The sequence below is a fragment of the Strix aluco genome, chromosome 24, assembly GCF_031877795.1.
Source record: "Strix aluco isolate bStrAlu1 chromosome 24, bStrAlu1.hap1, whole genome shotgun sequence".
NCBI classification, from domain to species: Eukaryota; Metazoa; Chordata; class Aves; order Strigiformes; family Strigidae; genus Strix; species Strix aluco.
The window spans coordinates 2024102-2050361 of record NC_133954.1 but is presented as its reverse complement, the minus strand read 5'-3'; the positions used below and the strand labels follow the sequence as shown (position 1 = coordinate 2050361).

General features: G+C 57.5%; 3 protein-coding genes, 1 long non-coding RNA gene and 1 other non-coding gene across 30 annotated transcripts in view; 2 read left to right on the top strand and 3 right to left on the bottom strand.

Annotated features, from left to right (window-relative positions):
* LOC141934042 (uncharacterized) overlaps window positions 1-26260 on the top strand; it is a 151134-nt gene that overhangs the window by 24281 nt on the left and 100593 nt on the right. For all 26 annotated transcript variants that reach the window (XR_012626268.1, XR_012626269.1, XM_074849236.1 and 23 more), the window contains exons 4-5: window positions 847-946; window positions 2481-2590. Coding sequence is in view for 24 of the 26 variants with exons in the window: in XM_074849236.1 (XP_074705337.1) it covers window positions 847-946; window positions 2481-2590 (210 nt within the window). In the remaining 2 variants the exon portion in view is untranslated. The remainder of the gene's footprint in view (window positions 1-846; window positions 947-2480; window positions 2591-26260) is intronic.
* On the top strand, window positions 1047-1131 carry LOC141934456 (small nucleolar RNA SNORD45). Its single transcript, XR_012626338.1, has one exon. It is a non-coding gene; the product is annotated as a small nucleolar RNA SNORD45 (small nucleolar RNA).
* Window positions 9962-15044, bottom strand: LOC141933952 (uncharacterized). Its single transcript, XM_074849097.1, has 12 exons — window positions 14154-15044; window positions 13966-14033; window positions 13683-13832; window positions 13373-13527; window positions 12933-13080; window positions 12460-12597; window positions 11925-12273; window positions 11596-11825; window positions 10981-11082; window positions 10501-10603; window positions 10278-10340; window positions 9962-10160 (listed from the first exon to the last, which is right to left on the bottom strand). The coding sequence occupies exons 1-12, from the start codon at window positions 14269-14271 to the stop codon at window positions 10027-10029; spliced, it is 1758 nt and encodes a 585-aa protein (XP_074705198.1). The 5' UTR covers window positions 14272-15044; the 3' UTR covers window positions 9962-10026.
* On the bottom strand, window positions 16752-21520 carry LOC141933951 (uncharacterized). Its single transcript, XM_074849096.1, has 7 exons — window positions 21463-21520; window positions 21125-21227; window positions 19625-19686; window positions 18523-18681; window positions 18047-18304; window positions 17291-17871; window positions 16752-16813 (listed from the first exon to the last, which is right to left on the bottom strand). The coding sequence occupies exons 1-6, from the start codon at window positions 21518-21520 to the stop codon at window positions 17642-17644; spliced, it is 870 nt and encodes a 289-aa protein (XP_074705197.1). The 3' UTR covers window positions 16752-16813; window positions 17291-17641.
* LOC141934049 (uncharacterized) lies at window positions 21625-26020 on the bottom strand. Its single transcript, XR_012626270.1, has 5 exons — window positions 25812-26020; window positions 25500-25636; window positions 24343-24693; window positions 23538-23598; window positions 21625-22092 (listed from the first exon to the last, which is right to left on the bottom strand). It is a non-coding gene; the product is annotated as an uncharacterized LOC141934049 (long non-coding RNA).

The following is a 26260-nucleotide window of genomic DNA, read 5'->3' as shown; positions in this document are numbered from 1 at the left end:
GGGGGCGGGGGGGCTCCGGGCTCGGCCGCTCGTCCCAGCGGGGCGGGGGAGCCGGCAGCGGGGCTGAGCGGGCGATCGGGTGCCGGGGGAAGAACCGGCGGGTGCTCGGAGGGGAATCGGTGCCTCTGCTCGGGCACTGAGCTCGGCGCGTGCGGCCTCGGCAGGGCCGGGGGGAGGAAACGCGGCGAGAAGTGTCTGAGGGGCAGAAACGAACTCGGTACCTTCCGGGGCAAAAAACCGCAGCGGGCAGAGCTGTTGAGGTTCATCTGCTAAAGAAGCTGCCAGCTCTGGGAACACTGTGCTGCTGAAGCTCCTCCACTGGTGATGTTGTCTGCGCTCACCGTGAATTCTGCAGCGGCTTCTCCGAATATTCCTTAGCTACGGGCGTTACTGGGGTTTTGTAGACAATCGCTTTGGGGTTTTCCGAATGCTTCTCGGTGCACGTTGAGGTGAAAGATGCGTCTGGCCAGAGGAAGAGGAAAGGTTTGGATTCTCTAGATACTGATTTGCACAGAACTATAGATTGCTGCGTATTAAATTATGTTTAAATAATGAGGGAGCAATTGTACGGAATGTACAGTTACGGACCAGTTTTGATGCGTGTGGAGTGTGTTTACACTCTAGTACCGTACAAAAGAAGTCTTGTGGTAGTCTGTTGCTATGTTGTGCTCCTCAAATCTGCTTTTTTCCCTCTGTTTAGCTGGAGATTTCTGTTCAGCGGGTATTTCTCTGCTGTGCACTTTTCCCCCGAGCAAAAGGGCTCAGTCTCAGTCCTGTTGCGCACAGCTAGCTCCGCCGTAGCTGAAACGTCTCACCATCTCTTCTGTCTCCTGTTTTCTCTCTCAGGGGCCCCGTGGTGAAGAACAGTCCCCAGAGGGCTCTGGTGCTCCCAGACAGCGTCTTGATGGCTTGTGCCGTGTCCCTCTGGTGCCGTCTCCAGGAGCGGGTGAGTGGCGTCACGCCGCAATAAGGCAGCGTCCCACTTTGGGAAGAAAGTGTGCTGGGTTGGAACCCCTTGGGCAGGCCGGGAGGAGGCTGCCTTCCCGGGTCAGGGATGAGCGCTGGCATGTATTATCTGATCTGGAGTTGATGTCTGCCCCCGCTTTAGCTCTAGAATTACTCTGAGACCCGGGGAGCTCCGGTTCCCTTAGGCTGTGTCCTTGGAGCTTTCCCACGCTGTGGCATCCCGTTGGCGTCCCAAACTCTGGCCCGGCGTGAGGAGAAGGGGCCCAGTTTGGGTTTTGTCCCGTTTGGGCGCTGGGGAGGCAGAGTTCTGGGCTGAACGCTGGTGTTAGAGGAGATGCTTTCCCGTTCCCTGCCTGCAGCTCTGGATACCCCAGGGGAACAGCGTTGGCAAGTGCTGGTGGAGAGACGTGGGGGTGACCGTGCCCAGCCTGCCTGGGTGAGCCTGTTCCGAGTGCCCCCACCCTGTTCAGTCCCACCTGCACCTCCAGAAGGCTTGAGGGGCCGTGGTCACGTCTGCCTCGGGTCACAGTTAACAGTCACGGGTTCAGATCGGCTTTCTAAGGCGGAAAAGCAACGATGATCTATTTTCTGCTGGGGCCGTAGTTCCGTTTAGGGTTTGCAGTCGCCATCTCCTGGCAGGTTTTCCTTTTGCACATTCACACGCTCCTTAAAATGCTGTGAACGGACACCGCTTTGCACAGCAGTTCAAAAGCTTCTGGCAATCCTACCTGTATCTTGCAGTGTTCTGGGACAGGCACATCGCTGGTGGCGTGTGTGCTTCTGGTTTTGTTGTTTGTTGGACGTCTGGGCGTTGTTTTTTTCAGGTGAAGGTGATAATGAGCAGGCTTCAGCTGACACTGTTGTTTCCTGGAAGTTGTACTTTCCTATGACCCCCAGAAACGTGGCCAGACGTGCCACAAATGGTATTTCCCGGGGAAAATAGAGGGATTTCTCAGTGCCTGTGTGTTGCACGAGACATTGTAGATAAGCCGGGTGGTAGATGTCCCCGCAGCTGCCAGGAGCGTTAATGATCAGAGTTACCCAGTCTCTGCCCGTGAATCCATTTGTTCTGTGGCTGATCCTCCGTGAGCCGAAGGGTGAGAGGAATATACGGGATTGACCCTCAGGCTGATGCAGAATAGTCCTGGAGGCCGTGTCCAGCCTGCAGAAAGCAGCTTGACTGCTCTGGGGGTTTGGTTGTTTTCTTTCAAAGAAAAGAGCAGTGCTCTGCCTGATCTTTTAGGATCTTTTTCCACAAGTTTTACTCTTGTAATATATTATTTACTCATTACTGTTCTATAAGGGCATTGTGTAACTGGAAGTTTTATACAAAAGCAACATTAATGGAGAAGTCCGACTCCTTTGAAGCTAAAAGGTGAGATGTGCGCTTGTTTTGCATCCTCCGTGCAGGACTTGGTTCCTGCTTTGAGATCTCCCTGCCTTTACTCTGCTGAACTGTGCTTAGTTTTTCAGTACCAGCTGCTGTCTGTAATTGTGTCTCTCTGGTTGCACAGGATTCCTGGCTGTACCAGACCGGCTGCATGAAATAAATGTGGACTTGCTGGGTCGGTGGCTTTGTGACCATCAGGCACCTTCTGGAGGACGTGGAGGGGAAGCAGAGAAGGTATTAGGTGGCTTCTTTTGTTTGTTCAAAGCTCAATGGAGATTATTTTGTCTGAAGTGGAAGAATTTGGGGAAAATAAGGTCATGACTCTTAGGAAATACTGTGTAAAGTGCTCAGAGTGTTTTGGCCTTTGTTTTGGTTCTTTGTTCTGTCACTAACACTTGTCCCCCAGTCTTGAAGTGCACCCCAGAGGGTGGCCTGTGGCCCCCCCCAGTGTCCCTGTGGCCCCCCCCAGTGTCCCGTGATCCCTCAGTGGTGACAGAGACGGTGTCTTGGGGGTCCCCAGAGTGTCCCTGGATGTCCCCCAGTTTCCCCATTCCTGCCCCCCCCGGTATCTCCCAGTGTCTCCCAGTGTACTGGGTAGGACCCCTCGGGGATGGGGGGGTGACAGGGTGTGAGCTGGGGGCCTGTCGATGTCCCCCAGGGGTCCTGGGACCCCCTTCCAGGGCTGCCCGCCCCCCCCCCCCCCCCCCCCCCCCGGTGACCCCCTGTTAATACCTGCACCCGCATGCAGTTAATAACCCAATAAACTCCCAGTGCCCCCCGGTTCATCCCAGTGCCCCCCCGAGCCGCCCAGTGCCCTGCAGTTTATCCCAGTGCCCCGCAGTGCAGCCCTGTCCCTCCGCGTCCTGGGGCTCTTGCACCCGCAACAGGGCTCTGCACTTGTGCAAATGGGGCTTTGAACAAGTCCCAGGTGTTGCACCTGCATTTGCACCAGCCCCGGACGTGGCACGTGCGTTTGTACAAGCTTGCGCGTCGCACAGGCCTTTGCACAGGCGTTTGTACGAGTCCCAAACGTTGCAGGAGCCTTTCCCCAGCCCCAAAGCTTGCACGAGCCTTTACACAAGCCCCAACCTTTGCACACCCACTCGCACAAGCCCCACCATTATCGGAGCCTTTGACCCGCCCTGCCCAGGGGAGGGCAGGGGTTGGGGTGGGACCAGCTCCGTTAAAACCAGCAGCTCCCAGTTCCCCACCCCTCCCTGCTCCCACTGACCCCCCCAGTCCCAGTGCCCCCCCCGCCCCCGCCGTGCCCCTTCATTTCACCCCGCTCCAGCTCCCCCTTTGCCGCCGGCTCCAGACCGTGGCGGTGCTGCAGTGGGTCTGCTCCTGCCTCGCCCTCGGGGAGTAGCTGGGGGTTGGGGATTTGGCCATTTGGGGAGGGGGGGTGTTTCCCAAACCCCCCTCGGCCACCCCCTCCTCCTCCTCCCAGCTGCTGGGGGCAGTGCCGTGCCTGCAGCAACCTCCGCTTACTTAAGATGGAGCTTTAGCGGGCGCCCAGGAGATGGCGAAATCTTCTCGTCGGTCGGTCGCTGTAGGGACACGAATCACCACACATGGCATTAATTCTCATTTTGGGGACAAAGAGACATTTTCACACATCCCTGAACTCCAGAGATCCTTGCCTGCCGGTACTCTGCTCGTTCCTAATCTAATGACTTTTGTTTGTGCCTTCTGTGCTCTTTCCCCGAGGCAAAGAAGGGACCCGCGTGTGGTGGGTTGATCTCAGCCAGGAAAAGCCCGACCCGGGGATGGAACAGCTGATTTCAGCGGCGGCCTTGGGAGCAAGGACAGAGGTGGTCGGGGCTGTGGGAAAGGAGGCGGGGAGGAGGGCATGTGGGGAACACCAGGAGAAGAGAGAGAAGGAGGCACTAGAGGTCTGAGTGTAACCACTGCAAACGTAAATTCAACAACAAACTTCATCAGTTTGTTGCAGAGCGGAGATGGAGCCAAGGGGTGACGTTCCCCAGCACAGTGCTGCCCAGACACTCACGGACACGGGATTGCTTAAACCAAACTAATTTATTGGGGATTTCTTTAGGGTATTTATCTATTTCTTTATACTACTATCAATATTATTTCTATGGGGTATTTATTGACGCCCTCCTGCGCCTCCGAGCTGGAGCAGCGTGCCAGCGGAGCGGGTCAGAGGCTGCGCGGGAAGCGGGGACCCGGCTGGTGTTGGGATGCTCCCGGGGCAGAGGAGGCGGCGCAGCACGTTCCCCGTCAGGAGCTGCTGGGGGTGCAGCAGCGCGTCGCCGGCAGAGCCCCCGCGGTGCCCGGCGCTGGCGGACGACGTGCCCCAGGGGTGGTCTCAGGGGCGCGAGCAGCAGGTGCTTGGGGACGTTGTTCTGGGGGCGCTCGTAGGTGCTGCCCTGTCCCAAGGGTGGATGCGGCCCCGTCAGGAGGGAGTTCTTGGGGCAGGCTTGCTTGGCAGGCACCGCGGAGCTCCCTGCCTTCTGCAGAGGCTTGTCTCCAGCCAGGGTGTCACTGGGCTCTGCTTTGCCCTCGCAGTCCTCGTCCTCCTCTCTCTGAGGCTCCTCGGCACCGCTGGCGCTTCCCTGCTGGCTGTCGCTGTCGCTGTCAGCGCTGCGCTGCCTGGGCAGCCAGTAGAGCCCCAAGAGCACGAGCAGGGCGTCGGCGGAGGCCCAGAACCACCAGTGCTGGCAGGCCCAGAGGAGCAGGCCTTCCGGAGCGAGGCCGCGCTGCTCCTGGCTGCTCTGCTCCATCTCCTCCAGCAGCCGGGTCATCTGCCGCTCCTGCTCCTCGCGCTGCCGCAGGAGCTCTTGCGTGGCCGCGTCTTGCCGGTCCCCGGCTCTGAGCACATACTGCACGATGCTCAGCAGGGTCAGGATGCGGGTGATGAACACAGCCATGGTCTGGAGGAGCAGGAGGGAGAGAAGGGGCTCAGTGGGGCTGGGTGGGAGGGAGGTGGCGGCTGGGGCAGCAGGGGAGAATATGCCAGGGCTGGGGCCAGGTGGGAGAGGGCCCGAGGGAGCTGGGAGGCAGTAAGGGGGAGGGTGGTGAGCGCTGCAGGGACGGGGACATCTCCCCACAGCCCCCAGGCACTGGCCGTGGCTGGCAGCCCCGGCACCCCTGCGCCCAGCCCCGAGGGCGGCACCTGCCCTGCCCCAGGCGCTCCCCGCAGCGGCTGCGCCCTCGCCCCGGCTGTAGAAACCCCCCTGAGGGGCCAGAGCTTCTGCCCCGGCCCTCGTCCGGCCCAGCCTTCCCCCCGCCGGCCTCACTCACCGCTGGCCCGAGCCGTACTGCAGCGGGTGCTGCCGGCTGGCACCCTGGTGACATCCCTCGGTGACTTCTCCTCTGTGATGTCACAGGCACCAGAGCCCCACGGGGACACCCGCCCCTTGGGCCACGGCCACTGCCCCTGGCTCTGCAGCCCCTGCAGGGGCAAAGCACAACCCCCCTGGCAGGACAGAGCTCCTGGCGCCCCTAAACAGAATCACAGAATCATTCAGGTTGGAAAAGACCCTCGGGATCATTGAGTCCAACCATCAGCCCGACTCTACAACGTTCTCCCCTACCCCACATCCCCCCACAGCTCATCCAAATTCATACCAAACCTGCAGGTCACGCTGTCCAGGAAGGAAGTGGCACCTCAGCTGGCTGGAGCTGTCACCCACAGGCAGAGGTGGCTTATGTTGGCAACGCTTTCGAGCTTCCTTCAGCTCTATTTTCTGCTCCGATCCTCCCGTCTTTTATCACATTCCACCTCAGTTTCCCACTTGCAAAACACCAGCTGAGCAGCCCAGCCGGAGAAGGAAAACCCCCGCCGAGGAGCTGGGCATGGGGAGCCTCGGTGCTACCCCAAGGTGCACCCCGCTGCCTCCTGCCTTGGGCACTGGGTGTCTGGGTGGGTTTGCTGTGAGATGAGGCTTCCCAGCACTGATGCCCTGGTTTAAGTGCTACTTTAGACAGGTATGTGCTGCCTTCCTCCAGTCCTGCTTGCAACGGGGCAAGATTTTTCTCCTCACACTGCAGAGTTGCAGAAGCTGATGGAAAGCTGAGCTGGTTGAGCCTGGAGCTGGTGATTGCAGGTGTGGTTTCTGAGCAGCAGGTGCGAGCTGATGGCACTCGTTGCTCTGATTTATTACACTCCGCAATAAATTCGTAAGACCCCACTATCAGAAGAGATCAAAAATAGGCTACTTCAACAGGCCGTAGTTTGAGGAGCTTCTCCTTCCCCCACTCTCTATAAACAGCCTCACCCTGGGAGCTTGAGATGTCTTTAATTAAACGGAAGGGTTTTTACTGTCACCAGAAATAGAAGTCTGGAGATGCTGATGCCCTCATCTGGTGTTTCCTGCCATTGTCCTGGCTGTCGGTCCTAAAGCCTTCAAATATTGCAGGTGCTTCTGACAGACACAAGCAATGGCAGCTGAGTCTCATTTCCGTGTGTTCCCCGGCGGGGGCACCTCTATCATGTCCCCAGCGTGGGAAACCAGCTTGGACCGCGGCTCTGTCATGGCAGCAGAACACGCGTGATGAACTGTTTCCTGCCAGTCCTGTGCTGGGGCCGAGAGACAAATCCATGGCATCGCTACAGAGGAGGAAACATTTCCACTGAATGGGGGTTTTTTCCCCTTCAGTTTCACTCCTTTTGTCAGCACACTTACCTAGAGCAAATATTTTATTTCATTCTTACAAACAGTCCCCGCTGTTTTCAAGAGGAATGGAGAGTTCCTGCAGCACAGGCACCTGCTGCTTGTTGCAGGCTGGTAGCAACCCACTGTTTTAAACACAGCTGCAGCTACAAGCCCATACCCCTGACAGCCTGTTGGCCAGCACCCCAGCCCTTCTCCTGCCCTTTCCCTCGAGCTATTTTTAACACACACGCTCAAATCCATGCTTTTTTTTTGCCCCCCCCCCCCGAGTTTTTCCAGTTTCTGTCTCCCTGTAGAATAAGAAGCCTTGACTCACGCTCTGTGCTGTGCTGGTGCGGAGGTGACCTGGCAGCAAGCAGAAATGCTTGTGTGATGCTGGGGGGACAAAAATAAGAGCCCCCTGATTTGGGAGGAGTGCTCCCAAAATGCCGTGGGGATGTTTAGATCCATTTAGGACATTTGTTTTCCTTCACTGGGAGTTTTTCTGGTTTGTCTCTCTCCTACTATGAAGTTCTGACTGCAAATAATAATTTATTAAAGAACTCTAAAACTTATTATTAGTATCTGGTTGGTTTTATTAGAAACCAACCACTCGTTTCGGTGGAAGCATGTTCTTTACCATGCAGGCTGCCACAGGTTGATTAGCCCACTGTCATGCTAAGAAAGGCTGTGCTGGTGGTGATGTTCTTCTGCCAGCCTCTAGGGAAAAAAAAGAAAAAATCCATTTTTTTTTACTCGGAGAACTGAAAATCAATGGTAGTTTTACTGGCCGGAGCTCAGCTATAGCAAAACTTGGGCCAACATCTCTGCAGGTGTAAAGCAGTACAGCGGCTTTGGCTGGAGAGTGCTCGTGCCAGCTGAGCCAGATGGGTTTTATTGCCTGTTTGGTCAAATTAAAGGAAGTTTGGGTCTCATGTCAATTCTGACAAAGAGATTTGTAAGCAGGAGCATTGAGGATGGCAAAAAGTCCTGCACATGACCACTTGTTATTACAAACGAATCAGACTTGCATGGTCAGCACAGGATCCCCGGGCTGTTACTGACCCTAAGACCTGTCCTCCTCCTGGGGAGGTCAAACCGGGCTGTTATTTGTGTGGTGTGAGCAGCGATCACCCCAAAACCTCAAACCTCCCCCGACAGCAGCGGGGCAGCACGAGGGCGGCCCTGGCTTGCACAGGGAGCTCCACGGCCCCGGCTGAGCCCCGGGCTCGGGCTCCCGGCTCCCCCCATGGCCCAGCGCCACCAGCAGCAGCAGCCGCAGCAGCAGCCAGGAGCCTTTGGGGAGAAGTTCTTTCTGGCGCTGTCCCACGTGTGTGTGCAGCACACGCACCCCCACTTCTGCTGCTCCGACCTGTGCCGGATTGTTCCAGCCCTGCAGCGCACCCAGAGACTCCTGACTGCCCGGCCCGTGGGGAAATCAGATCCCCCTGGTCAGGGGAGGGACGGAGGCGGGTCTGTCAGTGGCCGTGCTTCTGCTGGCTGGCGAGGAAGAAAAGGAATGTCTGTAAAAAAATAAATAAATCTTTTCCCCACGGCAGCAGCTTCCCTTCTTTTTAACATTGTTTAGGCAGCGATAAACCAGCATGCAGGGAATAAATAATTAACGAAATGAGTCTTTCACAGGTCCCGCCCCTCCTGGTTGTCACCAGGCGCTGTTCTTCACATCCCCTTTCCTTAACCGCCGCCCGTTCTTCCACCTCCAGCCACCCTTTGACAAATGTTTCTTCTCATTTTCCTCGGGGTGTTTTCCCTTGAATTCCCCATCACGGGCGTGCCGATACGTGTTAGGGCGAGCGGATTGTGGTGGGAATTACAGCTGCTGTTTGCAGATCGCACTGCGGACCCGTGCTGGGGCAGCGGCCACCAAAGGCCACCCCCACCCCGGGAGAGGGAGCAGCTCTTGTCCGTGGGGAGCGAGCTGGGCGCTCCTCACGCCCCCCCAGCCCGGCACACGGGCTCCTCTCCCCGCTCTGTCCCCTCTGTCCTCTCTTGCCCTCTTCCAGCCTTCCCTTTCTTCATCCCTCACTTCTCCTCTGCTCTCTGGCCCTGGTCAGATACTTCCTTCACCCCCCCGCTATTGCGTTCTCCGAACAGAGCGAAAAGCGGGGAGAATTTCTTCACCGCGAAGGTTGTCGGGCACCGGGACAGGCTGCCCAGGGAGGTGGTGGCGTCCCCAGCCCTGGGGGTATTTAACAGACGCGTAGACGTGGCGCTCGGGACGCGGTTTAGTGGTGGGTTCACCAGTGTTGGGTTCACGGCCGGACTCGGTGACCTTAAAGGTTTTTTCCAACCAGAATTATTCTGATTCTCCGATTCTATTAATTCTCTAGTGCTGTCTTGCACCCAGTAAGGGAACGCTACTGCTGGTACCTGAAGGGATTTTGGGGTTTTTTTGAGAAGGCAAAATTGCCACTTGGTGTCGTGGTTTAACCCCAGTCGGCAACTAAGCACCTTCCCCCCCAGCAGGATGGGGGGAGGAGAATTGGAAAGGGAAAAGTGAGAGAAGTGGTGGGTTGAGATAAGAACAGTTCAATAACTGAACTAAAATAACATCAATAATAAATTGTCATGAAAAGGAAAAATTAGCAAAGAGACAGAAATGAAACCTAAGGAGGACAAGTGATGGCAATGAAACCAACTGCTGACCACCAACCGACCGGTGCCCAGTCAAAACCAGCCCAGCTCCCCAGTACAGGAGAGGATTTTGGTGCTGGGACAAATGGCGACGTGCCAGCTTGGCGTGGGGGTGCCTTTTTGTGCCCTGAGACCCCTCGGGAGAGGCAGGATGGGCTAAAGCTTCCCTGCTCCTCCTCCTCCTCCTCCTCCTCCTCCTCCTCCTCTCTGGGCTTTGTGGTCTCGCGGGACACCCCGGGTGCGGGTGTGCGGCCCTGGGGGCAGCGGCACAGGGACACTGCTCGGGGGGGTCCCCGTGGGAAGGACACCGTGGGACTGGGCTTGTTGCTCCAGCTTGATTTAAAAAAAATTTTATTGAAGTACGGCCTTTCCCCGAGAACTGCACCTCTCCGAGGGTCATCAGGCGCAGCACCACAGCGACCGCAGGCTCCATCCTGACCTTGGCTTCTGCTTTAGAGCTGTCAGGATGAGGACGGTCTGAGCTGCCAGGCACCTGATGGAGTGCTCAGCATCGTTCTCCAAGGACTGGAGGGCTGCGAGAGAAGGAAACAGAGCAGAGGTGAACCCCCCCTGCCCGCAGAGACCCCAGGAGCCCAGGCTCTGTCCCCCGCCCCACCAGCCCCCGCCAGCACAGCACTGCCCCTACTCACCACTGTGGCAGATCTCCCACAGCTTCTCCAGCCTGAGGATCCTCCGGCGCCGCGCAGCAAGCCCTGGGGCACAGGGCTCCTGTCAGAGCTCTGCTCCCCCTCAGCAGGGCTGTCCCCCAGCAAGGACAGCACCCGAGGGTGCTGGGACCCAGCAAGACTCCCAGCGAGCCCCACCAGTGGGGACTGGGGCCGGGTGACCAGAAACGGGTCCCCGGGAACTCACCCATGAACCTGACGGCCGCCTCTCGCACGCTGGCCTGAGGGTCCTCCACATAGGGCAGGCTCTGGAGCAGATACTTGTCCGCGCTGTTCCTCTTGTGCGTTATCTGAGGGAGCACAAGGGCACGGGGCTGGTACGGTCCCTCCGCAGCCGTCCGGACCATTCCCTCCTGCCAGCACCCCGCTCCCTCCCAGTGACTCCCGTCTCCCAGCCAGGAGCCCCGTGGGGCTGAGGGCCAGAGAGAGCCGCAGGCAGAGGGGGCTGGGGGTGCTGAGACCCCTCCATCCTGCTGCCAGGGCCCAGATGGGCCGGGGTCTCGTGGAGAAGAGCCCTTGGGGGCGGCGTGCTGGAGGGCAGGGAAGGAGGATGCAGCTGGAGCAGCGGGGCTGGAGCAGGGCGGCGATGCAGAGCGGCACAGCCCCCCCCACGGCACGGCTGCAGCCCCCATCCAGCCTGGCCCGGGGCTTTGGGGGTTGTCCTCACCAAGTACTCTCCGATCAGGGGTGTCTGCCCTGTCTCGGCCAGGAAGCTGAGCCTCCTCCAGCCCAGGAACTCTGCACAGGCGCGGAGGGTGTCCCAGGAAGCCTGCGGAGAAGCAGAGGCTGGGAGATGGCACCAGAGCCCAGGGAAGGAGACCTGGCATCCTCCTCCTCTGGGCCGGGCTTTGAGCTGCAGGGACGGGGTGATCCCGGGATTGGATCCCCCTTCATTCCTGGGGCCATCCCGCGCTCTGGGAGCTGGCCCCGACACCCGGGGGGTCTTTGGGCACAGCCCTGGGGGACAGGGATGGGGGCTCAAAGCACACAAAGCCCGTGGGGACTCGTGTGCTCGGTGGCCACGGGCCACTGCTGAGCAGGGAAATGTCTGTGCCCAGTTCTCCGGCCCTGCTGGTGCTGGGGCTGCAGGGACCCTTCCTCTGGGCTGGGGGGGCCCCCACCTCCCCCTCCAGCTCAGCAGCAGGGGGTAAGGAGGCCGGTGGAGGCGGGACCAGCGCAGCGGGACCCTGCGGTGACACACAATCCCATTGTCCCTCACGGCCAGGCCACCCCCGTGGTGTCAGCACGCCCTTCCCCGTGACACCAGTCACTGATCTCTGACCTTGGCCACGCTCTCGATCTTCTCGTTGGTGTGGAAGAACAGCGGCAGCACCGCACCCTGCACTTTCTTCACCATTTTTTTGGTGTTTCTCCCCACCGCGGTCTTCATCACGTCTTCGAAGAGGCGGATGGAGAGCTCCCGCACCCGGCTGGAGTCCTGGCAGGGAGGAGGACAGAGGGAGCTCAGCATCAGCCGCTCCTCGCCCACGGGGAGCAGGGGCGTTAGCGTGGCTGGGGGGAAGAGGAGCTGCCCCAGGGTCGGATCCTGAACGCAGGAGCCGTCGGCCAGACCTGCAGCTGCGGCTCAACGGCCACAGAGCCCTGAAAGGCCTCGGAAGAGGAGTGGGGAGGGGAAGAGCCTGGAAAGGCCACGGAAGGAGAGTGGGAAGAGCCCCAAAAGGCCACGCAAGAGGAGCCAGGGGGACATCCCTGCCCAAATGCTGCCCGCAGGGCAGGGCTGAACGTCCTTCACCCATCGCCTCAGCTCCAGCTCCCGCCTTACATCATCGAAGAGGAGCAGGAGCTTCTCCGCCAGCCTCAGAGCGATGAGCTTGGCCTCTTCCCTCTTCATGTGAGGAATCACGTTGATGAAGAGCATCAGGGCCTTCATCCTGATATCGCTGCTGGCTGCCAGCAGGTTCTCCATGATGTCAGGCAGCAGCACCAGCATTTTCCTGGCCTGTATGGAACACACCGGTCACCTTCTTGTGAAGTGGTGAAAGACCCCCCCAGGCACCCCCCAGCCCCTCCAGAGCAGGGAAGGTGCTTGGAGCCGTCACCCCGCACCCTCCCGGCCGGGGCCAAGCCACCGCATCCCCCAGGCCCCGGCTACCAACTTGGCTCCCCTTGCTGACCCCCCACTCACCGTTTCGGGTGTTTTTGAGAGTGTCGTGAGGCCCGCGAGCACGAGAGAGAGCATCACCGGGCTGGGACGCCTCAGGTACCTCTGGGTTTTGTAGAGGGCAGCAAACTGCTTGTCGTCAATGACAGCGCTGACCAGCAGCTAAAATGGAGACAGTGGTGAGAGACCAGCAGAGCTGCGGGGCTCCCTCCCCTGCACCGGTACGGCCCGTGGCAAGGGTCTCCTCTCCCCTTGAAGCCACCTCCGAGTCCCCACATCTCTGTCCCGGGGCCAGAGCCGGGCAGGGGGATGCAGGCGGGGTGGAAGGCAGAGCGCTGCCTGCGCTGGGACAGGCTTGGTGGGGCCAAACCAGCACCGGGTGGGCCCGAGTGTGTGGCACAGGGGTCTGGGAGGAGGAAGAGGAGGAGGAGGAGGAGGAGGAGGAGGAGGAGGAGGGGGAGGAAGGCAGAGCGCTGGGGCTGAGCGTGGTCACTCACAGCCAAGGGGTAGATGCAGGCGTCGTCCGCGGCACAGCTGAACACCCTGCGCAGCCGCCAGTCCCGCAGCACACCGAGCAGCTCCGACACGACTCTCCACAAAGCCCAGGGCACGGAGATCATCACCTCCCACATGGCCACGGCAGCGCTGCGGAGCCAGAGCCAACTCGGTCAGCAGAGCTGCCTCGGCTCCTCCAGACCCCAGCCCTGCCCACCCCCCTCATTTCGGGGTGCCCGGGGAGGCAGAGGGGGTGAGGTTCTGTTCCCCATGGGGCAGGGGCTCCGCTTTGGCCGGCTATGGCCGGAGTGGGAAGCGTGGTGGGATGGAGAGCCCTGCTCCTCGGGGATATCCCACAGTTTTCCGTGGGTCTGGCAGCCAGAGAGTCTCTGGGCCACTCTCCCCGTGGGGAACGAGCCTTCAAGGCTGTCGGGGCCGGTACCTGTCACACATTGGAGAGATGACCAACAGGCTCCTGACCACCTCCCTGGGGCTCCACCTGGTCAGCAGCAGCAGCAGCGAGTCCAGGCTGCGCCGGGCCGGCTCCGCGCGGATCTGCTCCACGTTTGTGTGGATGCATCTCAGGACTTCTGGCACCTGGAAGGGACACGGGTGAGGATGGTGCTGCCCTTCCCATCCCTCCCTGCCGCCTTGACATGGCTTCGGGTGCCCGAGAGAGCCGGGTTAGGGCAGGAAGAACAAGACTTGACACGGTTTGACACGGAAGGACAGTTCAGCCACGGGGCACTTACATCCGTCAGCCAGGACGCCGGGTCTGTCATGGCCGTGTCCACAACGCCGCTGCCCAACTGCCTGTCGTGGACATCGTCTGCCGTCAAGGCCTCGATGGCCACGAGGAGAACATCTGTCTTCTGAGAAGGCTGGAGGTATTCGCCAAACACCTACAGGTGGAGGGACGGCGGGGGAAGACGTGTCACACTGAGCTTGGCTGAGCAGCTCGGCCACCTCTGGGTCCCCTTGCTCGCACAAGCCGATGCCACGGACAAGGGTCCCGGGGAGGGGGGAGCTCGTTACCGTAGTCATGTCGCTGCTCTCAGAATCCCATCCCGGTTTCTCTGGCATCTCCTCTGGCAGCGTCTCGTCTACACAGAAACATGGAAGAGTAGGTAAGACAACGGCCATCTTGGCCAACCAGCCTCCCAAAGGGTGAAAAGAGCCTGAAACGGGGGAAACGGGGTCCTGGCGTCGGCCCCCTGACTCACCGATCCGCAGCGGCAGGACCGTCGTCACCTCGCAGGGCTCTAGCGGAGAGCTGCTCTCCGGGGGAGACCCCACCTCCTCCCAAACCACCCTGGGGCTGCTGGGGGGTCTCTCTGCCATCCTCAAAACTGGGTGAGGGACAGCGGGGGGGGTTCAGCTTTAGGGAGTGACGGGAAAAGACGTGGGCTGTGCTCAGGAGTCTCCTCGCTGCGCTCCTGCCCTGTCCCTTCCCCGTCTTGTCAGACGCTGCGGGGCTGCGCTGCTTAGATACGGTGCCGTGGGGTGACACGGAGGGGTGTCACAAAGGGGTGTCACAAAGGGGGGTCACATTGTGACCTGTCACCCAGGCTGGGTGGGGCAGGGGTTCCGCTGCAGGGGATAGGGACCCAGCTTGCCACTGGGCCATGGCTCCTCTCGGGGTGTCCCCAGCCCCCCATCATGCCCCCTCAGGACCTTCCTGTACCCGCCGGCTCGTCCCAGAGGGTTCACACACCCCGGCACGGCCCCCGGACCTTCTGCTTCGATCCTGACAGAAACACTCCAGACTGCCCCGTCTCTACTTTGCGGTCACCTGGAGCGTTTGCTCGCCTGTCTCCCGTTCTCTCCCACACTCCCAGAGCAGCTTTAATCTGCTACAGCAGTGTCCTGGTTTCAGCTGGGATAGTTCATTTTCTCGAGCTGGGAGGGAGCACAGCCGCAGTGCTGTGTTTTGTGACGGCGGGATCTTCCTTCTGTCGGGATCGCTGGCCGGGAGCGGGCTGTTGGTCGGTGGGTGGTGAGCAGTCGCCTTGTGCATCACCCATTTGTACTTTCCATTGTTGTTATTTTTTTGCTTTACTACAATCACTAAACTGGTTTTTTTATCTCAACCTATGAGTTTTCCGTGTGTCCCTCCACTCTCTTCCCCCATTCCCCCGACGGGGGGAGGGGGAGCGACCGGCTGCATGGTGTTTGGCTCCGACCGAGTTCAAACCACGAGAGTCCTTTTTGGTGCCCAGCGTGGGGCTCGAAGGGTTGAGATAACGGCAGATCGGGTCAGTGTGTCAGAACCATTTGTTAGGAGCATTCATTAGATTGGCTTAGCAATTGCTGGGCACAATGTCGATCGCTTGGCTCCTTAAAATTTCTTCTCCTCATTTCACACAGAATCACAGAATCATTCAGGTGGAAAAGACCCTCGGGATCATCGAGTCCAACCCACAGCCATGGCAAAGGTCCCTGGGGAAGGTCCCTCCCATGGGACCACGCTGGGCTGATCTCAGCGCCACTGGCCAACTGCCAAACCCTTCTCCCCCTGCTGCGGTTGCAACTGATTAAAAAAGTCGACGCTCTTTTGCAACTTTCCCCCTTTATTTTTATTCCTCTTTTTCCTGATGGCTCCAGCCAGGGCCTCTCCGGCCCGGGGAGATCTGCTCCTCGGCGCGAGGCATCGCGGGGAGCCGGGTCCCCTCATCCCTCCATCGGGTGCCCCAAAGCCCGGGTGTTCATCGAGGGGCTTCTCGAGCAGGTTGGCCTTGGAGTTCCACGTCCGGAATCGTTTTCCCAGGTTACTGCAACACCGGCCAGAATTTCTGAGGAGGAAACTTCACAACACTCTCCATCTTATCCTCCGTAGCAGCCACTTGGGCCCATCGCAGGAGGCCTCCTCGAGCAGGCTGGCCTCAGAGCTCGTCGTCAACAAAACAGCTATGACGGGTGTTCCGAAGTACGAGGCCTCCTGAGGAGGGGAGGGCTTGGCTTTCCGGGTCTTTGCAGCTGCCAGCATTTTTTCCACCATTCTTTGTCCTCGTCTTACTTGTCCTCCCCATCCTCCTCATTTTTCCCCCCATTCTCCTTCTCCTCGTCCTCCTCGTCCCCACCCTCCTCCTTTTCCTTTTCCTCCTCCTCCTCCTCTGCAGCTCTGAGCCGTCGCTGCCTGCGCTTGGGCTCGGCTCTGCTTTGACGCTCGGTCTTTGAGCGCAGCTTTGCCCTTGGCTTGGCCGGTCCCAGGCTGCTTTTCTCCAGAGGAATCCCCCAGGATCACCGGCTGCTGCCTGGAAGGACACAACGGCAGAGAGGTCTCTACCTGAGCACACGCTGGGTTTGGGGCTGCATCCTGCCCCCCATGACCCCCTTTGTGCCTCTTTGTGCGGAACGAAACCCCCTGAGCCGGGCCCCGCGGCTGACACACGGCTGTCCCCGTGTCCGCAGGCCACGCTGGGGCTCTCCTGAAGGGCTGGAGAAGATCCAGCCCCGTGAAACTGGGGGCTCCCAGTAGCCCCATCCCACCCCTCCGATGGGCGGTGATGGACGGCAAGTGCTTGGGGCTGGGGAATGGGCTCCGGCTGGGTCAAAAAATCATAGAATCACAGAATAGTTTGGGTTAAAAGGGACCTTTAAAGGTCCCTTTAGTCCAACCCCACCCCTGCCACGGCCAAGGACATCTTCAACCAGAGCAGGTCGCTCCGAGCCCCGTCCAACCTGACCACGAACGTTCCCAGGAATGGGGCATCCACCACCTCTCTGGGCAACACGACCCTGTGCAGATCCCCAGCCCTGAGCCTTCAGCCTCACCTGACCAAAGACTTTATCTTCTTCCTCTTCTGCCCTGTGATCTCCTGGAACTGTGGTGGTTCCTGGTTAGGCGAGCTTGGAGCAGCGAACGCAGGACATCCCACTGGAACTGGGAGGAGAAACCTCGTCAGAAGAGCATCGCTGGGCCGCTGCCGGCCCCGGTGACACGCAGGGGTGCTCCGGCCCCTTCCCCAAAGGTCCGAGAGGGCCGTGCTGCTCCCCTCGCAGCCGCCATCGCAGCCTCTCTGCCCCCAGTTCCCCATTGCCGTGGTTTTGCGACGGCATCGTCAGCTCCCGGTGTGGGAAGGGGGAGCGGGGAGGTGACAGGGACTCTTTTGGGGGGTCGTTTCTTGGCGGGGAGGAGGCGGCCTTGGATCACCATCCTCCCACCGCACCCTTGGGCGCATCCCACCCCGGGGCTCCGTGTTGGTGAAGCCAACGAGTCGTTAGGACAAACGGCTGTGCCGAGCTGGGAGGAAGCTTTGGCACAAGTCGGAGCCCTTTGACACTCAGCGCCGGTGATTTCCAAGTCAAATGACAGAATTTGGTTGCCCGCACTGTGGAAAGGAGCCGGGAGCTGCTTTACCTTGTCCAAGAGGTGGCAGAAACTCTCTTCTCGTCTGCTCATCCTTGCCAGGGACTTGTCTCGAGGTCTTGAGAAGAGCCCTGAGAGGTGGTTTGTGCACAAACTCCATTTCAAGCCCGGGAACGAGGAGAAGACACCGCCGTGACCCAGAGCACCACCAGCCCTTGCCGCTCGCCGTGCTCACCGGCAGATTTTGGCATTGCCGTAAAGGCTGTTTTTTTTCCCCAACTCTAGCATGTTTTTCCCCAAGTCCACCATGCCCCATCCCCAAGCACAGTCCTGGGAAAAGGAGTCACCCAGCAAAGAGTCCAGGCCACCATGGGAAGGAAGTGTTGCCTAAATTCCTCGGTCCTACCCATCAAATCTGCCTTCTGGGAGCGACCACGGCCTGGGGACATCAAGAGTCGCTGCCGGGTGTCCCCATGGGAGGACACCCGTGGGGTCACAAGGAGCAAATGTCACCTTGAGAGCAGCTACAGCAGCCAACGTACTCACTCGGGAAAGATGACGACGTGGCCAGAGAAACTCAGGGAGGCCACAGGTACCATCCGGGACACCACCATGTCCAGCAGCCGGGGGACCTGCAATGGAGGAGCTCCAAGATGGTGGGATGTCCTCAGCATGGCTGTGAGGCTGTATTGGAGGAGCTCGAGGCAGGGAGAGTTGGTAGGACCATCAACTCTCACCTGGCCGTGTCCTGCCGGGCCACCGCCATGGGACTGCCCGCGCGTGCCACGGAGAAACAGAACCACTCACCTTGAAAATCACTTGTTCCAAGTTCTCCTTCCCAGACAACATCTCCAGGAAGTCGTAGTAGAACTTCCATTTTCACCGTCGTGCCTTCAATGAGGAGCACCCCGATGTCCCTCAGGACGAAGGCGACGTTCTCCCCCTTCCCCAGGCAGTAAGAGAGGAGGGACACGGTGCCCTGGATGCAGCCCTCCGCTTTCTGCCGGGACACCGAGGCGGCTGCAGCCACCTTGCAGTATTTGAGGGGCTCCAGCTCCTTGTTGCCTGAAAAAAACCACACGAGAGGGATGGAGACGTTCACCCAGTGGCCCTTCCGCAGGCGCTTCCCAAGGCGAAACGATCGTTGCCTCCCCCAGAAAGAAAAAAACCCCAAATTTTGGGCTCTGCTCCACAGAGGGGGAGTCACTTCCGAGAAGCTTCTCAGCCCCAGGGAAGGGACGCGATGACCGTGAAGCCAACTGGGGTTTAATCCGCCATCTTACCGGGCAGGTAGGCCTTGTTGTCCGACAGGACAGGTTGCGGACCACGATGACCTTTCTGGCCAGGCGAAAGACGGGCCTGTGGATAGTCACGGCCTCCTCTCCAACCTCGATCTGTCTGGAGACAACGTCGAAGCAGCCGAGGGCGGGAATTCGGACACCCTGGAACAGAAGAGAAGGAAGGACCCAAGGGTGAGGACGGCAGAAGGAAGAGCTGGAGGTGGCCCTGACCAGGGATGGTGCTTTGGGATGGATCCTGCCCGCTCCCGCTTGGGGAGGAGACGCTGAGTCCTCCCCCTCTGAAAAAGTCAGGGCAGGAGCAGCCTGGAGAAGAATTTGAAATCCAACCGCTGGTCTATTTGAAATAGATTTTAAGGCCTAGTGAAACGTGGTCGGGACTGAGCGATCTCGTCGTACTACCAAGGCAACCGGGGTGCTGCTCAACAGGCCTGAAAAGTGTTCTTAGCCCGCTTCTTGGATAGTCCCGACCCAAGGCTGCTCTAAAACCCAGTCAAGCTAATCCTATGGAGGCAGTTTTAACAAAGGATGATTAATTGACTAAACACAGGGGGGTTGCCAGATTAAGAGAATTTAGGATATCAAAACTGCTCACTCTACCTAAGCTTTTCGTAGAACATCTTGGAGTCTTTCTCAGAATTGTGTGAGATAATAATATCATAAATAACTAATAACTAAGAAAAGATGAGAATCAAGAACTAAAAGGTTGAGTGGCAACTTCCAAAGACTTTGGACTCAGGTAATAGATTTAGAAACAGTGTATAAACACCGCGAGTCTTTCGGACATTGGCCACTCACTGAGGTGTTGGCCCAACTCTGAGTTGTCAATAAAGCTAAGCCTAGAGATTCTTTAACAAGCCCGAGGGCATCCGGGGGGTCTCCAGCGCCCAGGATCAGCCCTGAGGTCCACCACCACCTCCCAGAGGCGATACCACCCTGGCACAAGCCCTGTTTGTCCCCCAGCGGGGACTTTTGGGGTGAGTTTCCCACTTTCTGAGGAGGGAAGAGAAACGACAGGCCGTGCCCCGGGGCCGTGGGGACTCCCCAGCCCTCTGGGCGGACAAGGAGGATGCGGGTGTCACCCCACCTTGCGCAGCAGCAGCTGTTCTTAAATGCAGCCGGCCACCGCGTCCCAGACGGCTCTTCGCTCTGGAAAACAAAGGAAAACAAGGTCACGCTCCACGTCCACCAGCTCTCAACCCTCCAATGTCCCCCTGAGCTCTGGCGCGTTGAAGACCACGGTGGGGAGAAACACCAAAAAAATGGTGAAGAAAGTGCAGGGTGCGGTGCTGCCGCTGTTCTTCCACACCAACGAGAAGATCGAGAGCGTGGCCAAGGTCAGAGATCAGTGACTGGCGTCACGGGGAAGGGCGTGCTGACACCACGGGGGTGGCCTGGCCGTGAGGGACAATGGGATTGTGTGTCACCGCAGGGTCCCGCTGCGCTGGTCCCGCCTCCACCGGCCTCCTTACCCCCTGCTGCTGAGCTGGAGGGGGAGGTGGGGGCCCCCCCAGCCCAGAGGAAGGGTCCCTGCAGCCCCAGCACCAGCAGGGCCGGAGAACTGGGCACAGACATTTCCCTGCTCAGCAGCGGCCCGTGGCCACTGTGCACACGAGTCCCCACGGGCTCCGTGTGCTTTGAGCCCCCATCCCTGTCCCCCAGGGCTGTGCCCAAAGACCCCCCGGGGGGCTGGGGAGACACCCCTGATGGGAGAGGGCTTGGTGAGGACAACCCCCAAAGCCCCGGGCCGGGCTGGACGGGGGCTGCAGCCGTGCCGTGGGGGGGGCTGTGCCGCTCTGCATCGCATCGCCGCCCTGCTCCAGCCCCGCTGCTCCAGCTGCATCCTCCTTCCCTGCCCTCCAGCACACAGCCCCCAAGGGCAAAACCAGTAATCTTTATCTCTTCCCCTCTTCCCAACATTAACAATGACTAGATAAAACACATCAAAGGAGACGACATCAGGAAAGGCACGTGGACCGTGATCTGTGCTGTCAGTTCTAACAGCTGGTATCCTTCAGATTCCAGGGAGCTGAAATTTCTCTTACAGCCAACTTGAAAATTAAAACTATTCTCACTAGCCAAGAATTTTTCTCTAAGGACAGAAAACTACTGGCTTGGGATCTGAAGGTTCTTACTCCAAATCGCACTCCTGCAAGTGAGGAATTGAATTAAGACCAGGCTTTTTTCCTGGCAGGTTCTCTGCTCGTCCAGAGAAAGAGGGCGGGAGGGTTGGAAGTTTATTTGAAAGCTGAGACGGATTTTACAGGATCCCAGTTATTTAGATTTTCCATTACACTGAGCCATCACAAAGGCATGGCTAGGTAGGCTTTTTTTAAAAAAAAGTTGCTCAAATTAATCAGATCTAGAACTAAACGAACGCAGGAAAGGCTTTTGCCTTTACAATCCTTTCATCCGTGTCTCCTGATTACGCTTCCCTCTACTGCTGCCCAAATCCAGACGGTTTATGCTTTGGGCCATTTGTTTCACGTATAGAAACTTTGTTTTCTGCCTCTTCTTTTCTTCCATGTATTTGATATTTCTCAGCATGACACAGTTCTGCTGCTGTGTTCACTGGTAACATTCTTACCTGCCCACGCTCTGCGCTGGGTTTCTGTCCAGCTCCAAATCCAGGCTGCTATGACAGAAACTCCAAGTTAGTTTCTCACATTTGGAAAACTTCCCTTCTGTAACTGTCAGTGAGGCTTTGTGATGGTTTAGTCCCTGCCGGGGTCTGAGACCACGCGGCCGCTGCCCCTCCCCCACAAAGGGAGTGAAATATAAAGCCCCAAGACTGAGATAAGGAAAGGTTTAATACAACAGTGCAACAGCAACACAACAAACAACAACAATAACAATAATAGTGATAGCAATGAACAGAGCAAAATATCTACCAATACAGCAGTGAGAGGACCAGATGTACAAAACCACGAGCCCCGCGCTCTCCCGCCAGGATGTGACGTCCGTCCGTCCGGTCCGTCCGCATGGTATCCGATAACCCGGCTAGAGCTCCCCCCCCACTGCTGGCGAAACTTAACTCTATCCTGGTTAAACCAGGACAGGCTTGAAACTGCTCCCATTGGCTGATAGACCAAACCCTTTCTCGTGGTTACTGAAGGAGGTTGTGGGGTCTGACGTCTTTACACTCGAGTTTCATGGCTGTCTTCATCAGCAAATAATTTAAATATGGGGGAAGCAGCAGCAGGCAGAGAATTCACTCTGAGAATGAACCATTTCCTCTGAACCAAAAAACGAATGGGACCAGAGGTTACAGCGTCTGCATTTTGTAGAAGTTTTGTAAGGTTCTTGGGAAGATTATCCCTATGTTGTGACTACAGAGAAAGGGAATTTGCCTGCAGCGGAGCAATCTGCCAAAGCAAGTTTTGGCAGAACTGGGAGGAGGTGAAACACTGAAACCCCAAAACTGTGCTGCCCCCGAATCCCGTTGCACTGTACCTGGGGAGCAGGTGGCATTCGACCTACACACGTGCTCTGGTGTGTATCTCCCACGGGGCTGCCAGCAAGCCAGAGAGAACAGAGGGAAGGTGCAGAATGTTTCTAGAGAAAGATGCAAGAATACGTGGTTAAAAAACAAAATAAACTAAAAAAGAAATACTGTACTGAAGAAAGTACTAGTTAAGAAGGAGCAGTGGGAATAAATGGATGAAAGGGAACATTTGCGACGGCCTGGAAAGGCTACTCAAAGAAAATGCAACACTTTTAGCACAGGTCACCTCCTCTCCTCCACCCGCGGTTTCAAAACCTACTTTGTAAAACCCAATTATGTGTTATGTGTTTCCTTCCCCGGATGAGGCATTTCCCCATCCTCCTTCACCCAGAATGCCTGTTCAGTTCATGAGAACCGTGCTGCCTTTTGACAAGAGCATCCGAGAGAACCAGGCTGTCCCTCAGCACCCTGCATGTGGTTCCCTGCGTTCAGCCCACTGCAGTTACTCACGTCACGCTGGAATTTGTTCAGTTTTCTCTGTCTTTCTGCACATCCCAACCCCCACTGCATTAGTGCTAGGAAGGCTGACGAGTGTGGAAAGATCTGTCAGCATACTTTTTAAATGCCCACCTCACATCATTGCAATTTTCTTTGCAGATTTATGAGGGAACTGCTCAGGTTCAAAGGGTGATCGCAGCTCATGATCGTGTTGCCAAATATAAGGCTCAGAGAAATGTATCCAGCACGGCTGGTGCTGCTGCAGTGCTCTGTGCTCTCAGCGAAGAGGATTGTAGTGCATTTCTCAAGGCAATTAGAAAGGTGTGGGAAAAACCCCTTTTCCTTCCAAAAAGGGAAAATAAAATCTTTTCCTTGGGTACACAGTTAAGCACTACTTCTGTACTCCCCGCCCATTCCCTCCCTTCACTCCTTCTGACTAACAAACTCGCTGATTTCTAAACATTTCTGAATTCCAAAGTCATTGGCTGTTGTCTTGCCCCACTCGCTTGCTCTTAAATCTTTGGCTTTTGGTGGGAGAAGAGGTAAAAAACTTCTCTGTAAAATCTATACGACCAAAATGGGAACAAAATTATTAGTTTTTATTGCCTGCGATGGCATCTAGCACGTAACACGGAATGGGACTTTAGGTGTTTCCGCGTTGTTCAGAATGATACGGATTTGCCTCCACTGTGTTATCACCGGAGTTTGGGTGGATAGCAAATTAGGGAATCTCAGGGAAATCGATGCCGCTCCCTCAGGAATCCCACGTTGCAGCACACTGTCTCTAGGTCACCACTTGCTAAGAGAAATATGCGAACACTGGGGTTTTGTGGCCTCTAGAAACTTGTTTCTGTTAAACAATTGAAAGCGACTACATCTTTCCTTCTGGACCTTTCCAGAACATACAGTCTCATAAAGTACACCACAGACTGGGGTTATTCTTCTCAAACGGTGCCCACATTATCCATATTTTACACACACTCAGGAGTCAGTATAAACAAAAACTAGTTCTCGTTTTCACAGGGCTTCTTTTGAGGGACAAAACCATCTCACTCACCTGAATGCAGCAAAGACTGGAATTGTCATTCGGTGCGTTTATCTCTGGGCCTCAAAGGAACCTGTAACACACATGAAGAAAATCCTTGTTTTCTTGTGCTTTAAGCAAGATGACTTCTTTAGGGATGAATGGGAAGTACAACTCTTGAGAAACACAGACACGTGTTTTTATCAGCGTGGGAAAAAACAAGTATGATCACTCAGTTTTAAATGTGTTTTCATTTTGACTGATCCCACAGCAAAGAACCTGGAGGAAATGGCCTTATTTTCAGTTACAACAATGCTGGAAAGGGCAAGAAATGAGAACCTGACAGCACAATGGTTTTTCACTGTAAAATTAGATGATCAAAGTGTTATTTCTGACCGTCATTGATGCATCCTATTAAAAATCTCTTTATAAGCAGAGAGGTGGGGTTGCTTTTACTCCCTTTGCTTGTCGCATCATTTCAATTGTATTTCAGGCAAACTGCCCAGTGCCTGCAGTGTGCCACAGCCCGCAGCCCCCGAACAGCCCTCCCAGCTCTGCAGCACCAAGGCTGCGCTGGGTCGCTTTTCAGGAGTTAGATACTATCCAGTAGGAACAGATTATCAGCTTCAGAGAGCGTGGCCTCTCTCACTGCTATGCTTCTTAAGCGACTAAATGTTCAATTAGGACGATTCAAGTGAAAGCAGGCACCTTCTCCTTGAGAATGACTTACAGCATCACATTTATTTCACATCTGGTATATTTAAACCTGTTACTCCTTTCCATCAGTATATATACTTAACTGCATTTCTCGAGAAGGAGGAATTTTATTGCTTTTTACCTTGGATAGGCCCTTTTGTCAGTGCTGGCAGAATGCATCTTCCCCGGCCTTCCTGGGGAATCGCTCGGCGCTGGTGAGGCCGCCCCCGAGTGCTGTGTCCAGCGCTGGGATCCCCAGGACAAGAGAGGCGGGGACAGACTGGAGAGGGTCCAGGGATGGGCCACGAAGGGGACGGAGCACGAGGCTGAGCGAGCTGGGGCTGTGCAGCCTGTTGAAGGCTCAGGGGGATCTTGGCAATGTGCACAAACACCCGATGGGATGGAAGGAGGCCGAGGGAGCCAGGCACTCCTCAGCAGCGCCCACCAACAGGGCAAGAGGCCACGGGCACAAATGAAACACATAAAACCCCACCTGCACACAAGAAAACACACTTTTTTTTACTGCGAGGGTGGGTCAAACACCGGCACAGGCTGCACAGAGAGGTTGTGGAGTCTCCAGCCTTGGAGTTACTCAAAATCCAACTGGACATGGTCCTGCACAACTGGCTCTGCTGGAGCAGGGGGGGTGGACTCGATGACCTCCAGAGACCCCTTCCCACCTGAAACCCCATGGAATTCATAGAATCACAGAATCATCTCAGCTTGAAAAGCCCTCGAAGCTCCTCCAGTCCAGCCATGAACCTCACCCTGACCGTTCCCAACTCCACCAGCTCCCTCAGCGCTGGGTCAACCTGACTCTTCAACCCCTCCAGGGATGGGGACTCCCCCCCTGCCCTGGGCAGCCCATTCCAACGCCCAACAGCCCCTTCTGCAAAGAAATCCTTCCTAAGAGCCAGTCTGACCCTGCCCTGGCGCAGCTTGAGGCCATTCCCTCTGGTCCTGGCGCTGGTTCCTTGGCTCAAGAGACTCATCCCCCCTCTCTGCACCCTCCTTTCAGGGAGTTGTAGAGGGCCAGGAGGTCTCCCCTCAGCCTCCTCTTCTCCACACTAAACCCCCCCAGTTCCCTCAGCCGCTCCCCATCAGACCTGTGCTCCAGACCCTGCACCAGCTCCGTTGCCCTTCTCTGGACACGCTCGAGTCATTCAACGGCCTTTTTGGAGTGAGGGGCCCAAAACCGAACCCACTCATCGAGGGGCGGCCTCACCAGGGCCGAGCCCAGGGGTCAGATCCCTTCCCTGGCCCCGCTCCCTGCTGCAAAATTCCTTCGCAGCCGCTCACCCAAACGCCCTCGCTCCACCACGGCCCTGGCAGCCCCGCTCTGAACGCAGCGCCGGGCGGTACAAATCCTGTCGCCAGGTGCAAAGTCTGAATCGCTTAAGGAAGAGCTTCATGGCGGTGAACTGCCACTGACTGCCCTGCGGGAAGATGAGTGCTGTGACACGCCGGACAAGTATTGGCTGGAAAAAAACACCCAACCCCCCTTGAAAACCCCGCAAAAAACCCAACGCACGCCGCAACGCCTCAAACCCCTCCCCCAGAGCCCTCCCCCCGTACCACCCCCCACCGCCCGAAATAAAGAAACAAAGAGACCTTATTGCCTGTGCCCTGTGCCAGCAGCGTTACACACACTTTCCCTTGTACTCTCCGAAGGATGTTTCCGCGCGGCGCGGATCGCAGCTGCAGGGCCCAACACCAGGAACTCACCCCGCACGCAGCCTCACGGGCTGAACTGGGCAGAAAAAGAGTTTATTTGTGAGAGGAAGCGCGGCTGCACGGCCCTGCCCCGCGGCTGGCTCCGGCGCCGGGCTCTGCTCAGAGCCGCGGCTTCCGGGCGGGGTCCTGCCGTGCCCAGGGCGTCCCTGTGCCCGCCGGCACGCGCGGGTCAGGCGCTGGGAAGGGCACCTCTAGCGGGGGCCTTGCCGGAGCTGCCTCGGCCCCGCCGCGCCCCGGGACGCTCTTTCCGGCGGCGGCGGCGGCAGCGGCGGCGGCGCGTGCAGGTACCGCGCGGCGGGGGAAGGGCCCGGCTGCGGCCGCCGGTG

Coding starts and splice junctions, on each gene's coding strand:
- LOC141933952 (XM_074849097.1), bottom strand. CDS start 14,271: ATGGCAGAGAGACCCCCCAGCAGCCCCAGGGTGGTTTGGGAGGAGGTG. Junction 13,833..13,965: donor AGAGCAGCGACATGACTACG/GTAACGAGCTCC, acceptor CTCCACCTGTAG/GTGTTTGGCGAATACCTCCA. Junction 12,274..12,459: donor TCTCAAAAACACCCGAAACG/GTGAGTGGGGGG, acceptor TGTTCCATACAG/GCCAGGAAAATGCTGGTGCT.
- LOC141933951 (XM_074849096.1), bottom strand. CDS start 21,520: ATGCGGACGGACCGGACGGACGGACGTCACATCCTGGCGGGAGAGCGC. Junction 21,228..21,462: donor GGGAGAGCGCGGGGCTCGTG/GTTTTGTACATC, acceptor CCTCACTGACAG/TTACAGAAGGGAAGTTTTCC. Junction 19,687..21,124: donor CCAGCGCAGAGCGTGGGCAG/GTAAGAATGTTA, acceptor TTTGTTTTCCAG/AGCGAAGAGCCGTCTGGGAC.